The 14961-nt window shown below is 42.0% G+C and overlaps 1 protein-coding gene across 26 annotated transcripts in view; it reads left to right on the top strand.

Moving 5' to 3' along the window:
* Positions 1–456: 456 nt before the first annotated feature.
* The window catches only part of AFDN (afadin, adherens junction formation factor), a 128828-nt gene continuing 114323 nt past the window's right edge, over positions 457–14961 (top strand). For 9 of the 26 annotated variants that reach the window (XM_068676899.1, XM_068676905.1, XM_068676898.1 and 6 more), the window contains exon 1: positions 459–1066. In XM_068676899.1, the coding sequence (XP_068533000.1) occupies positions 956–1066 (111 nt within the window). In that variant the 5' untranslated portion in view covers positions 459–955. Of the gene's footprint in view, positions 1067–14961 lie in introns of all 26 variants that reach the window. The other 17 variants (XM_068676893.1, XM_068676891.1, XM_068676896.1 and 14 more) reach the window with 4 other exon arrangements.

The raw sequence follows: 14961 nt of genomic DNA, 5'->3' as shown, positions 1-14961 counted from the left end.
ACCCCGCCAATCAAACCTCCATCAGCAGCACCCACTAATCTGGGCTCCCTCGGCACAGCGCTCCGAGTCGCGCTTTGCCGGGCACCCTACAGCGAGGCAGGGCTCCCCCCTCACACCCAACCACATGAACCCCCCCCCCTCCAAAAAAAAAAAGAGGTGCGCGCCCAGGTCACCCAGCCCCGCGCTCAGAGGGCGCCCAGCGGCGGCAGCGGGGCTGGGTGTCGAGCCTGGCAGGTTAGGAACAAAGCCGGACCCAAAGCCGGACCCCATATACCGGACCCCGCACCCGGCGGCCAGCAGCCCCCCGCCGCCCCTCACCGCCCACCCGCCCGTGAAGGGGGCGCCGGCCCCGTGCGCGCCGCCGCGTGGTGGCGGCCGGCGGGAGCGGGAGCGCGCGCGCGCGCACGGCGGGCAGGCGGGCGGCCGGGCGGGGGCGCGCACGGGACGGTGTGCGCGGGGAGGGGACGGGCCGGGAGGGGAGGGGAGGGCAGGGGAGGGCGATACCGGGGCGGGGAGAGGCGGCGGCGGCGCGGCTCGGGGCAGGCGGCAGGGGACGGGCGCTGCCGAGCCGGGAGACACCGCGGCGGCCGCCGCCGAGTCGGGGCATCCTTCCTCCTCCTCCTCCTCCTCCTTCCTCCTCTTCCTCCTCCCTCCTCCTCCTCCTCCCCTCCCCGCCCCCCGCCCTTCCCCCTTTTTCTTTCTTTCCTTCCCCGCCGCGCGCCGGGGCCGATCGCTATCGGCAGCCGCGACCCGGGGCGTTTCCGCGGCGGCCGCCACCGAGGGCAGAGCCGGGCCCCTCCCTCCCTCCCTCCCTCCCCGGCCGGCACCGGGGGGACCCCCCCCTGCCCGCCCCCCGCCCGGGGCTCGGCGGAGAGGGCCCGGCCGCGGCCCCGGCTCCAGCTCTGCTCTGCTCGGCTCCCCGGCGGTGGCGGCGGCAGCACCGGGCTCGGCGAGGATGTCGGGCGGCGGCGGCAGCCGGGAGGAGGAGCGGCGCAAACTCGCCGACATCATCAACCACTGGAACGCGAACCGGCTGGACCTGTTCGAGATCAGCGCCCCCACCGAGGTGAGCGACCCCACCGCCCGCACCGGCACCGGCACCCCCGGCACAGCGGGGCACGGCGCGGCTCGGCCCGCACCCAGCGGCAGCACCGAGCCCGCAGCCGCCGCCCCCCGCTACGGGCAGGGCAGCCGCGGCCTTTGTGCTCGGTGCTGCCGCCGCTTTGTGCGGGCAGCCGGCCCCGGCGCTGCCCTGCCCGGCCCTGCCCTGCCCGGCCCCCGGGGGGGGGCTCCGCGCAGCCCCCGGCCCCGGCTGCAGGTCCCCGCTTCACGTGTGGCCGTACCGGAAAAACACAGCGGGACGCCGCTTCCCGGCCAGATGGGCGTTTCCAGGGGATCGGGCTGGCTGAGTTCACTTTTATTTAAAAAAAATAAAATAATACAAAAGACAACAGGCCGTGCCCCGCAGCGCAGCCCCCCTCCGGCGTGGGGGCTCGTCACGCGTGTGCCCACGGCAGGAGGAGGAGGAGGAGGAGGAAATTCACACTTGCTCCTGGCCTGGCCCTGATCCGGGTTGTTTATTAACACAAGGCTCCGGTGAACCGTGCAGGCTTGGCCTCGCTGCCTGCTCCCGCGCCCAGGCTGCTGGGCCAGCCCAGCCACGGAAAGGTCTTGGGTGCGACTCCACGTTGCTGTTTTTTTTTTTTTTATTGTTTTATTATTTTTTTCCTCCAGTCACAATAGCCTGAGAACGAGCGCCCTGGATGTGTGCGGTGCTTGTCGCACGACGCTTCCTGAGCGCTGGCTGAGGGCGGTGTGCTGGTGCCTGCACCTTGCGCTGGCCGTGCTGCTCAGGTTTTACCCGTACTGCTGCTGGCTGCCAGTCACTCGTTCCAAAAATTGGGCTGATAGGAGCACAAAGGAGGCTCCACGGTTGTGGTAGAGGAGGCAGCGTTGTTCTGGAGCTGCAGGTTGGCGGCTGGCTGTCCACGGCCAGCTCGCTCTCTGGGTCTGGGATATGCCCACTCCCCACGCCTTCCAACTCCAACCTCCTTTCTTCACCTTTGTGAGAAGTTGTACTTCTGTCCTTTCGTAATCGCTGGCTTAACAAACCTTACCGTGTTTCAGGGCAGCCTTGCGTGTTTGTCATACTGAACTGGATTTTGCACAAAAGCTCTCAGCCTCATTGTAGTGACTATGCCAAGAAACATCGATTTTGGTTGCGCTAGCTCCACGCTTCTGTGGTTTAAGCCTGTGAACCTGTGCAGGGGCACACTTACTGCTGTCAGTGATGACATTTATTTCAGTTGAACTACCGATAGTAAAAATTAAGTGCAGGGATATCTCTGCACATCTGAGCTTTTTAGAGCACTGCGTCTAACGACTTCTGATAAGACTGCAGGTGTCTACAGTAAAGTGACAGCGGGTAACAGTTTCGGAGTAAAGTATATTTTCCTTCCAGATAATTACGAGTACAAAAGCTCACGCTTGTCTCACCATTACGCTGAGCTGATGCAAGTTTGGCAATATTTTCAACCCAGATGACGGTGTGATTGACTTGCGTGCTGTTTATCAGCTGAAATAAAAGCCCTTTTACCAGACTGCTTGAGAGATGCCAGCCCTCTTGTTTTCCACGCTGTTTCTGGCTCAGTTTGGAAATCAGGCACATCGTACTTAGCGTGGAGGCTGCAGCAGGTGTAGCTTCTGTAAAGACGCAGTGGCTTGGATGTGGCTTTTGCTCGGGTGTGCCTGATCCGGCTCCGGTTGTGTTGTTTTAAACTGTTCAGGCATGGCTTTGGCAGGCTGCGTTGAGGCGGCAGGGAGCACGTGCCAGCGCTGTGAGCTGTCACCCAGGAGCTCCTGGTTGTATATATCATGTTCTGAATATCGAGACCTGCTGCCTCACAGTCATTCTCCAGGCATCCCTTCAGTGTAAACACTCTGCTCTAAGTGACTTCTCCTTTGAGTTTCCTGCGTACAGGCAGTAGGCATTTCCAGAGGAGCTAATCTCTTCCTTAACAGTAGGGTTTAAGATAGCTTTTATTCTAAAAGGAAAAGTGAAATCTAACACAAAATGCTCCCAGCCCATCGGGTCCTTACCACTTCAAAGAAAAGTGTGAAATGTGACTTGGTTTTGGATGCCCAGAGTAGGGTTCTGAACCTGGTTTAAATGCATGATTGTTTTTCAGGGAAATACTTCATGAAATGAATCAGTCTGAATTCCTGTTAATATTTCATTGTGTGGACCGGCCCTCAGGGATTAGGTATCCACTTCTCTGTTTGCCTCTCTTCAGAGTTAGGCGTGAGTCGTTTCTTAGAGCATACTGCCGGTGAGATAGTGGGAAACAAGAGCCTTGGGTAGGGTGCAGAGTTGAGTTGTATTACTAATTTTCTCCTAGCTTGTTATGTGATATGAATAGTTAAGTAAGTCATTCAGTGCTACTTTTCCTTAGCAAAACGGGGAGCGGGGGAACTTCTGTTCAGTGGTCAAAATTAGGTATTTTTCTCTCTGTGAGAAGAAACGTGAGGAAGAAATGTGAGTCTTCTTTGGTTTCCTATCTTTACCTACTGATGCTTTCACTGAAGTCACGTGTCAGCTCATGCCTGAGAGCAAGATAAAATAGGTAAAAACCTAATAGTGTTTAAATTAACACGTGTTGCTGCTCTGAGAAATCCGTGAATAGTTTTCATTCTGTTCATTCCAGAGACTTTTTAATTCAGAAATGAGTTGAGGGCAACTCTATGGCTTGAGGGGCTTGTAAATGAATAAAATAAAAGTTTTGTTTTTAAAGTTTTAGCAGCTAATAGTCGTTAAACTCTAGTCTTGTCTGGAGTGGTGCTAGGTACAGATCCTTGCTAAAGGGCTGTGTAGTGCTGAGTAATTTGAACTTCATTAAAGTAAGCTTTACTGTCCTTACTTTAAATGATGAGACAGCTACTCACTTAAAGTCTAAAAAAGATACAGCAGGTTTTTGGGAAATGTGGGATGAATCATGTTTTTGTAGATAACAATCCAATTGGAAATGAAACAGTATGTTAATTGTTTTGTTTAAATCTGCTTCCCTTTTCTGTTCCACTTTCCCCTTGCCTTTCTCTGCAGTATTACCAGATTTTTGGATGCTTTTAATATTTGGCCTGCTTTTTTCCCCCTTTTTTGGCCAAGAATGGAAACACAGTAAGAAATCTTCAGACCTTTTGCAATAGGAAGTAAATTGAGGTTTTGGTCTTAGATTTAAGTCTTAGGTGATTATAGTAACCAAAGTTTTCAAATGGGAAAAACTTTGAACTAATGACTTGATAATAAGCGTATAATGTTCAGGAGCTCGTAGATCAAAAAAAGTAGTGTATAAATTCATTGTTTTTTAAATGATGTTGCTTACTGGATTTGATTGATTATATGAAGTGTGTATGAAGGCTTTGGGTGAGAGTGAGGAAAGCAAAAGCATTGGAGGCCAGTGCATTTATCACTCTCAGATACAATAAATGTAAATCTTCTGAAAGCATTTCAGATTTGTTGGTTTAAGATGCCATACGTCAAATGGGCATTTTAACTGTTGTTGATCTTAATGACAACGTACAGTTTCATCTTTAATGTATGCTTTGGTAACTGTATAAGAGAAAAAGAGAAGCACTATTTTTTTCTGAACATGGTTTGTGGATTAGGAATGAGAGTAGTGTGTGGTGTTTTTTTGTTGTTTTTTTTTTTTTTTTTGAGAAGGACGCTTTTTAGAATGGCTGGGGTTTTTGTCATAATTGCCTGAGGGCTCAGGGGTTGTTGTCAGAAGCATTGATTTGTTGTTGTTTCATTTTCTGATGGAGAAAGCTTTTCTGAACTGATCTAATATACCTCTGTATTAACAAATGTAGCAAAGTCTAATAAAAAAAAAAACTCAGAGAAGTAACAGGCTTTGTATTGAGAATAACTCATAATAGAGTATTTAACTTTTAAATGGCCACAGTTTAAAGCAAGACAAGCCTAAATGAAGATTTCAGCGATTTTATTTTATTTTTGCTGGAAAACAACTTGTGTAGGCACAGCAGCAAGGTACTAGGAATAACTCTCCAGCTCCTCAGTGCGGGGGTGTTTCTTGGGTGTTATTTGGTGTTTGTTTCTCTGTTTTGTTTTTAATACTGACTTCCCCCATCTCCTGGTACTGTATATGTATTTGGTCTAGTCAGTACATTTCAAATTCTTTTCACAGGCTTTAAATACAAATAAGTAAGCTATTTAAGGAAGGTGTTTACACAGTGCAGCAGATAACAGGATATATTAAGGCTGATACAGTTTTCGTGTTTGTTCTTTGGATTCAGATCTGATTCTGGTTCAGAGTGTTGCAAATAATTATCACGGGGGTGCCTGGTATATGCCCTGAGTTTGTAGTCTTTTCAGAATAGTTAATGCAAGCTGGTTGTTCAAATCCCATTAAAGCAATAAGAATTCGGAATCTTTTAAGTTTTAAAACCCCTGCAGATTCCTATCTGCATGGTTGCTCACCCATTTGCTTTTAAAAATCTGCCTCTGTGACTTTGAAAGAACTCGTGTTTTAGGATTGGGATTACCAGTGACTGCCTATCACACTGGGGACGAGACTGGTAGTGGAAGTGCAACTCTGAAGCTAGGTAATCATCATATAAATGGGAAGGATGCTTGTGCTTTCTCCATGCTTCGGATCCCACAACTTCCAGTAGCTTTTAGTGGAACTCTGCAAACTGTGGATACCGAGAAGCTGATGAACAGATCTGACAATGAGATCTAAAATGCTATCTTTTTAAGTGTACCAAACCCATAATATGGAAATAAACTGTCTTTGCTACAAATGTTTAAGGTAATATTTAGACAGTCTGGAAAGTGTCCTGGAAATTTAAAGGGCTGATGCCCACACTGTTTAGTGAGTAGAATATGTTCTGATTACCACTAAACAGGCACAGTTAAAGAGGAGGTTAAAACACTGAAGCATTAGTTATAGGTTAGCAATTTCTAATTGCAGCTTACTGAGATTGTTGGCTTCTGCATTAAAATGTCTGAAGAAAAGAAATCATGGACAGAGGTCTTCTCATTTGCATTAAAAGGACTGCTTGGAGATCAGTTCTTCTTTAGCCGAGTAAAAGTGTATAGTCTGTCTTCACAAATGAGATATAATTGCTGCTATCTAGAGGGTGATAATAAGTTTGGACTAAGATCTTGACCACAATCTACAGACAACAAACATAATAGAATGGAAATGGTTTTCTTATAGGAAGAAGCTTTCTGCTATGCTTTTAGTATTCCTTATGTAAGTTATTTCTTGACTTAGTAGCTAATTAGGTCCATACGATTCAGACATACGGGCTTTAAGAATTCCCTCCCGATGTGTGAATCTGTTGCCTGAGTAAAATGCCATTGACGAGCATTACTTTTCAATTGAGAGCCTATCCCTCTGGAAATGCCAGGAATTTACTTTGTGTAAGTGTGCTTTTTCTGACAGAACTCTCTCTCTCCCTTTCAGAAGGGTTAAAAAAAAGATAAGCAGAACACACCTTAATGGTGTTTGTGGACAAACTTGCTTTATAGTTGACAAAACTTCACCGTTTTCCATAAGAAATATCCATCCAAATGGCATAAGGAGAACTAAAACTTAAATAGAAGGTGTTAAAATTTGACATGAGCTGATGTTTGTGATAAGGTTGTAGATCATGAGAAAGCACTCTGAATTTATCTTTGTGTCAATATTTGTTTGAAAAGCTGCTTTGTTATAAATGAAGCAAAATAGATTATGGCTATCCAAAATTCAGAGCATTCCATTAAAGAATAACTTCAGGTTTTGGCCGATGTTTCTGTTGAAGATGGAGTTGAAAATCACAGTATGAATTAATAAGCTCAATGTTATGATAAATGTAAGTGAAGTCAAACTTAGCAGACATTCCAGATAAGTCATGCAGTACTTGCTCTCTCTTTCAAAATGTAGAACTTCAAGCTAATGCAAGCCTCTTCTGAAGTACACTTGAGTAAAGCACTGCTTAGATAATTTGGGGGTTTGGGAGATTTGGGGTTAGAAAAAATATTTACATATAAAATACATTTCGAGCAATGCTTATTTCAGTCAGTAAAGATGTATGAGGTTTTAGTTTGTGAAAAAGACTTGAACCTGTTAATTTGTGCTGTTAAGACTGTTGCATTGATTTTGGCCATCTTTTCTTGGAGAATGATTTTTAACTTAAAATAGTTGCTACTAGCTAAATGCTGTTGCATTTTAGGAGGATAGTTTTATAACTGAATATAAAATATCAACCTAGTGAATGATTTCAATAACTGTTAAATAATATATTCCAATAATGTTAATTGCTGCAGTAATGAAGACGAAGACAAGTGGGCAACACATGTTGCATTATGCGTAGCTCATAGCAGAGTTAAGTATTGCTGTATAACCAACCAGCATGGAGTTTCTGCTGTATAGTTTTGTACAAGACTTGAAATGATTAAATAATGTTGAACACGCGTTTCACTGCAAATTTCTTGAGGTTTGTGTAAGAATAGAGCACGATGCATTTCTCTTGCTGAATGAAATGCAAGTTCATTAAAAGGGAAAATACTCAAAGGCCAATGCTTTTTTCCAAATTTTTGTTTTTCCTTTGCTCTATTTTCTTTCCATATGTTCATCTTCTCATCTCCTCCCATGTTCCTTTATTTCAAGGAGGGAAATGTAGCCTTTCCCAATTTGCATCAAGATGCTACTTTTATTATTTGCTAAACAGTTAAGAATATGGTAACTGAAGCTGAAATTTACAAGACCAACACAAATTTCTGGTGTTTTCATTAAGTTCAGTGGCCTCAGTAAATCAAGTGTTCAAATCTTTTCCAAGTTTTTGCTAGCGTGTTTTTTGTAGCCAAGCTGTATATCAGAGCTGGCTCTTTTATTGTCTTAGCCCCGTAGTTGTAAAGATAAAATTAAGATTGAAATACTCTTTCAATCAAGATAAACCAAACTAAGTGTTAGGTGGTTTTTCTGGTTATGTATGTGACTTAGCTCATAAATCATGTTGCCAGAGTTTAAACACTGCACATTTTTTCTCCCCCTAATCTTTAATTGTGGATAAAGCACTGCTTTTATGTGATTGTACCTATCCAGAAGTTTGGTTATCCAAGATGAAGACAGGAGGGAACTGAGATATGAAATTGATTAAATTATTGATGAAAAATAGTTCAGGTCTAGCAGTAAGGCTCTGTCTTCGTGAACCATATCATGCCTTGTGAACTTCTGCATAGTGAGCAAGTTTGTATGTTCATAGCAACTTTTTGCAGTGGGAAAGTAAGTTTTCCATGTGGTTGGTTGACCTCGATCATCTAATTGCACTGCCTTTCATGGCTGTCTGGTTTGGTTTTCTTGTAAGACTGAAGGATCAGATTTGACGTGAAGTCCACACGTCATCCTTGTCTTTTCTCTGTCAGGTTGCTGACGCATAGGTGACTACTCTTTCTCTGTTAGGGGTGTGTAACTTGGTAAAAACATTTTGTGTAGTACTTAGGGATTATGGCCATGTACCTCTGTTACAGGTTTTAGTTTTAAGGTGTTCAGCTGTGAAACGCTTGGTGGCTGTAGTTATGCTGCATTTCTTGATCTTGCTTAGAGCTGTTTTTTTTCTTGTGTGCTCACCTCGATGCTAGGCCCTTAGGTCAGCTCCTCTTCAGATCATGTAGCCTGGATATTTCTTACTGTTGCGTTTCTGAAGTGCATGTCTTACTGGTCTTTGAATCTCTTCATATAAATGGAGAAGTCTGGTAGTAGAACTTATGATTATCCTGATGAAGATTGCATATTACTAGTCTGATATAGGTTGGTTGCTCTCATTTTGTTCCCATCACACTTTTGAGAGCAGAAATCGCAATTCATCAACTTTGCTTTTTTTATGTTTTTAGTGGTAGATCTTAATATGTCTTAAGAATAATTATTGATGAACTTCTGATTTTACTCGCATATTCTAACAATAGAAGATGCACCGGTCTTTAAAAAATAGTTGATTTATTGTAGTAATTCTTTTCAATTACATTAGAAAACCTTATGATTTGTATTTTGAAGTTGAGTGCGTGTTTGAAGGCACAATTCCTAATGCAAGGTCAGCTCTTGGGTAAATATTCTAGAAAAGGTTTTGTGAAGTACAGCCCTGGTTGCTATATAGCACTGCTATGATGAAACAAAAATGATGTATGTTAGTGGCTTCAGGGTTTGGTTTGTTTGTTCATTGTTTAACACAACTCAACAGAGTTGAGTTGTTTTCATGTTCTGCAACTAGACCTGAGGAATGTGAAAACTCCTGCAATAACTTACTATCTGCTGCTGGATTTACAATTCCTTTATTGAGTCTCTCAAGGTTTGCCCTTGATGAATTGTACCAAGACATGGCGTAATTTCTGGTCTATTGCATAGTGAAAACACCTTTATAACAGGGGAAAAAGTGAAAGAGTTGTTTGTCTGTTGGTGAGATAAATACTGTTGCCAAAGTATGTTGCCCATAGCAGTATCTATGAACTCAAGTTTCAATGCCCAGTTTTTTCAAGCACTGGAGGAGTGGCTTAGCATAGCTTTCTCTTTGTCAGATGAGTCCCCTTGTCAGTTCACCTTTGGGTATTCTCTTACAGGCAGGGACACAACTTAATTGGAGTGTCATGCTTTTCCATATATGATCATTGTATTGCTGACAAAATGCAGTGGAAGACCAGAATCCCCCCTCTCAATGCAGATTAGCGGCTGGTGCATAGCCTATGGTTGGGCAAAAGAGTTCAAACAACAAAGAAAGCCTCTCCTCCCCCAGTGGCCACAGCAACAAAAGGTCCCCTTCCTCCCCCTGCCCTCCCAGAAGCTGCTCTGCTTTGAGCAGTGCAGCAGTTTGAAATTAAAACCTAATAATAATGAAAAAGCCTTTAACCATTTTGTTATTGTTCTCAGTTTTAGTAAAAGCAATTATTCTAGGTGCTTCATTTCAAAAGCATCAGCACAGTGCTGTCCGTGATGCATTTTCCTGTCCAGGAAGACATTACATATGTGGAAACAGACCAGGCTGTACAAGGCTTTGTTTTGGAAAGCATTGCTTTATAAAATTTTCTTTATAATACAATTTCTTTTGTGTTGAGAGATCTGGAGAAATCTGTCTTACATCCACCTTCTCTCTTTCTCTCTGTCTCTCTCACACACACACACTTATATCAGTAATATTTACCATGTTTGGATTATATCCAGACATTTCATACTATTTGTAGAATACTGGGGATTTTATTAGGAAACATGTAAGTTGTTTCCATGTGAAGTGTTAGTCTTACTGAACGAGTACTACTGATTTCCAATGTGGACAGATGGAAAGGTAAAAAGATTTCTTTAACACTTACTGTATGCATTCTGACAATTCAAAGACTGGGATATTTTTCACATCTAGATGAGGAAAAGAATTTGGTATTTGTGATGGAAAGACAATGCTAACGAAAACATTGCTCAATCCTGCTAATTGGTTTTGGTTGATTGCTTATATATCTAGTGTTTGCTGTATAGTGGAGAAACTAAAAAGTGGAATTACGTAAGATTGTTGCATTTTGTGTTCTAATCCTTTTGCTTTGTTGAAACCATTGTTTAAAATCAACTGTTTCCTTCCTAAATTTTTTTGAGATGTTCTAACAAAGTCCTTCTTTCTTTTGTAAAAGATAGATACTGGAATACTTTTGATAAAATCTCCAGAAATACCAAAATTGCATCTATTATTTAAAGTGCTTTTGTTGTTATTGTAGTGCATCAAGGATTATTCCAAGAAATTCAGCTGCAGTGCCCGTAACAAACTGTTTTCAGGCAGATGAGGATTGATACGTAGGCTATGGAAAAAAAGAGACCAATAAAGTAATTTTATGCAGACTATTGGCACGTTCACTGAAGCCATTTAGAAGCATCTAGAGACCTAATCATCCCAAAGTGATGAAATAGTTGTGTTCCCAGTAAGTGTTCAAGATGTGAGCTGGATTTGAGATTCCTCGGGTGTTTTAGCAGTTTAGTGGGAAAAATGTGGAAGAAGAGAGATATTGTCTTTATTCTTTAAACTTAGTCAGTGGGTAAAAATGTTTTATTTTTTTTCACTGCTGCCTTTTGATTTCTGTCTAGATGTATTCAGTTTTTGAATAAAGTTGGTCTGTAAGGTAGGATCTGTGATGGTTTTACAGTATTTAAATTTTATAACGTTCCAAACTTTAGAAGAATTTTCCAATGTAGTGATGAAGAAAATCCCTTAATATGATACTGTCTTGTATCCTCAGAATTAGTTTTGAAAGAGTTGCTAATTCTTCTTGCTTCCAAATAAATTATTTGAAGTCTACTGCAAACTCCATAATTCTTATGTTTGATCAATTCTTCCCGAGTCTTCAACTTAAAAAAAAAACAAACAGCGCATCAAGTTTGTAAGATAAACCATCTTTGAAAACTTTGGCTGCCTTCTCAAAGAAATTTTCATTTGTCTTGAGTGACAAGTGTCAGGGAGCAGCACAAAACTTGGTCATCATTGTACCAACATGAAACAGTCACATGCTAAGTATTGTACAGCACCCTGATCATGAAGACTGAGGTTTGTAGAAACCTCCTGAAACTCAGCATTTACCTGGAGCGTCTGTTTTTGGTGTTCCATGTTTGTCTCCAGCTCTTTGAGCATCCTTGTGTGCATGGATGCTTATAGGTACCCGTGCACATCGTTATGAATGCCCTGACCAGCTCTCTCAGTACCAGTCCGCTTAGGACCCTTCTCTTCCACGCTTCCCTCCATGCTGCTGGGAAGAGAATTCTGCACCACTGGGAAAAAATTTGTCCTAACCACCTCAAAGGTGTTCGGGGTCCTACTCACAGCAGTCAGGGTAGAGCTGGCTTTTGCCAACTCGTGAGGATAAGCAGGGTGGTTCTTTCTGGTGCAAAATGGCAAGGGCATTCACTCTGATCTCAGACTGGCATGACTTTTTTTCCAAGTTCTAGGTCCCTTCCGAGGTAATACCGTTACAGTATCAGATAGAATAGTCTATTCCTCAGCTAAACATTGTTCTGGATTGCATTGTGGGAAGTCTGCACGTAGAAAGAAATACCAGAATATTTCTGATAGCTTTATACTCTTAATTTCTGAAGTAAATACTGAAGAACACTGCTTTTTTGGCATGGCTGATGGATGCTTAAGCTATCTGAAGCCTTTTCTAACTTAAGTGGCTGTAAGAGGATAAATAGTACTTATGTATGTACATATTCTGTCTACAGCCTCTTCTTCACCCAACTCTCATAACTTCTGAGGTACAGAAAGAAAGATGGTAGTGTTTGTTGCCTTCTTTCCATCACTGCCACCCGATCACCATCAAATGGGTTGCTTTCTGCATCTCAGAGCTGTCCTTTTTCTGTTCCAAGTATATATATATATGGCAGTGGTAGTGATGGTGAGAGGCAGGGATGCTTTTTTTTTTTTTTTTTTCTGCTGCTGTTCAGCAGATGCTGTACCTCATTCTTACCACTTTTGCAGAATTCAGAGGTACTGAGTAGTAGCAGTTACATTTGTATGCTGATATTTGCTATGGCTTTCAAAAACTTTGGCGAGCCTTCTCTCTTCATTATCTTCCACTCCCAATGTCTGGCTGGTGTTAAATGATGACATTTTAATTGGTGCTTAGTTTATTTCAAAAGTTCCTTTCCTTGCATACGTGAAATCTAACTGAAATGAAAAAGACATTTGACAAGTTGAGATCCTGCCAAAGCTTACCCCATTTGTTGGGAAAAGATAATCACTTGCCATATACTAGTGGACTTTTTTTTTGGATTACTGAGCTTTCCTGTTCATATATGTCAGGACAAAACAACACGCTGTAGTCTACTTCTTTCTACACATTTGAGTGATGATTTAAGTGTTTCATAGGTAGAATAGCTATGATGGTTATTTTTGTGGGGTGCTTTTTTTTTTTTTTGGGGTAGGGGGGTGTTTTTGGTAATGAGGAATTTTGAGTCTGTAGTTCAGGAGAAGAGGCAAATGATCAAAAATGTTTGGAAACCATTGATATTGCTGATTGTTTCGCTTAGAATGCTTCCAAAAGATGCTATTAAACAAGATGAGATTTAAATCATCCGTGACTTCTATTTGTGTGTAGAGGTAGCCTTCTCTTAATCTGTCTTGTGCTTGTTTAAAAGACATCTAGCATTCTTACTTTGTTGTAATGGCTACAGGACAATAGGATGGGAAAATAGCAGTGCATCTACATGAAGTAACATGCTGAAAATGATGTAGCAAATTTGGTTACTACAGAGCCAGAAATAGATGCCAGATTTTATTCGTGTATGCAGTTGGTTATTCACTAGGTCATGCTAATTTGAGATTTCATCTTATAAAACGTGGCCAAAAAGAGTTATTCACATCTAGCATCTCATTTGTCCCATCCCAGTTAAGTCTTAAGCTTACTTGTCTGGCATGGCTGAGAATGCTCCTCTTCTCCGTTTGATACCTGCATACAGTGTGGAAAAGATTATGCATCTTCACAGAAAACTTGAATCATATTAATCTTTTTTTAAATTTTATTTCTTTGTTACAAAAATACTTAAATATCAGACTTACATGAGATGGTCTCATCTTGGTAAATTGGTAATTGTTAATTTTTGAACTTGCTGAATAATTTCTCTTCTCCAAATGTGTAACTTTCTGGTATTCAAGCTGTAAGGAAAACTATCAACTGTTAATTAAGACATGTTTTATTAATATTCTTAAAGTGATCCCAAATGATTTGTAATTATAAAACAAAAGAAAAAAAAAACAAAACTCCTTGAACTACTTACTCAAAGTACCTAATGTTAAAGAAGGTGCGCTTCTCATTGCAGTTAATAGTATTTTTTCAAAAAAAAAAGCATGTACATTCTTAGTTAACACCATATTAAATAAAACATCAAACACAGATTTTTTTTTTTTTTTTTTTTTTTTTGGGGGGGGGGAGGGCGGGATGTTGTATTGTACAAATAAGCCTGGAAAAAAATGCAGAAATAGGAAAAGGAAGCAGTAGTTAGCACACACTGCACTGGGAGAGATTATTGATTGCTGTTTAAATAAGCGAAAAAGGGGCTAGAGGTGCCTCCTACTTTAAACACCCTTCCACTTCTGTCTACTGCAGTCATTCATTGTTTCTTTACAGACTTTTTTTTTTCAGGTCATCTTTTCATATTCTTGTGACACACAGTCACTAACAAGAGGTTAGACCTGTCTTTCAGCACAACTTCACTCTTGCGTTAATTCCGATTTGCTGCTAGGATTCTTTGGATAATATCATCAGTTAAAGCCTAAATTGTTTCGCGGTGAGTCAGAAGATACTTGAAATCTTACAGGGTAGTATCGCCTACATTAACTATGTTTTAATATCTGAGTAAGCCAAACCAAGTTACTAAATGCTTTTGTAATCTGAGCCTGTTTAAACTCGAAATACTCCTGTTCACGGTTAATCATCTGCATTAATGTTTGTATTGTAACTTGTCCTTGGTTCATGTGCTGCAGGAATGACAGCCCTTTGATAAGAATAAAATAAAGGTTATTTAATAGAACTGTACTTTAGAGCAAGGAAATGCTTGAAAGTAACTAAGCAATTCATTTTCAGTCTTTTTTTAGTCTTTGTAGTTTTTGCAATGAAAGGTGGGAGTTTTCTTAGCTGAAATTAGCTGAACGTCTAAGTCATGTAACTGACTGCAAAAATAGCTACTGGGCAGAGGTGCACCACTTACCGAGAAGAGGAATTCATGTACAATAGCATTGGGAAACACTTCTGGTGACTCCTGATTAACGTGGCTGCAGAGACCGGTTTTGCTAATCCAGTGCTACGTGGTAAAAAACTGTAATTTGTCATCTTCTGGAATAAATTCTTAAAATAGAGCCAGTAAAGCTTTTTTTAAACAAAGCTCCTTTGGTAATCAGATGTGCCATATGAAGGGTGAAATGTAAAGGGTGGATTCCCCAGGA

Source organism: Anas acuta, chromosome 3, assembly GCF_963932015.1.
Source record: "Anas acuta chromosome 3, bAnaAcu1.1, whole genome shotgun sequence".
Taxonomy (NCBI): Eukaryota; Metazoa; Chordata; class Aves; order Anseriformes; family Anatidae; genus Anas; species Anas acuta.
Note: the sequence above shows the minus strand (reverse complement) of the source record. Positions and strands in the feature narration are given on the sequence as shown.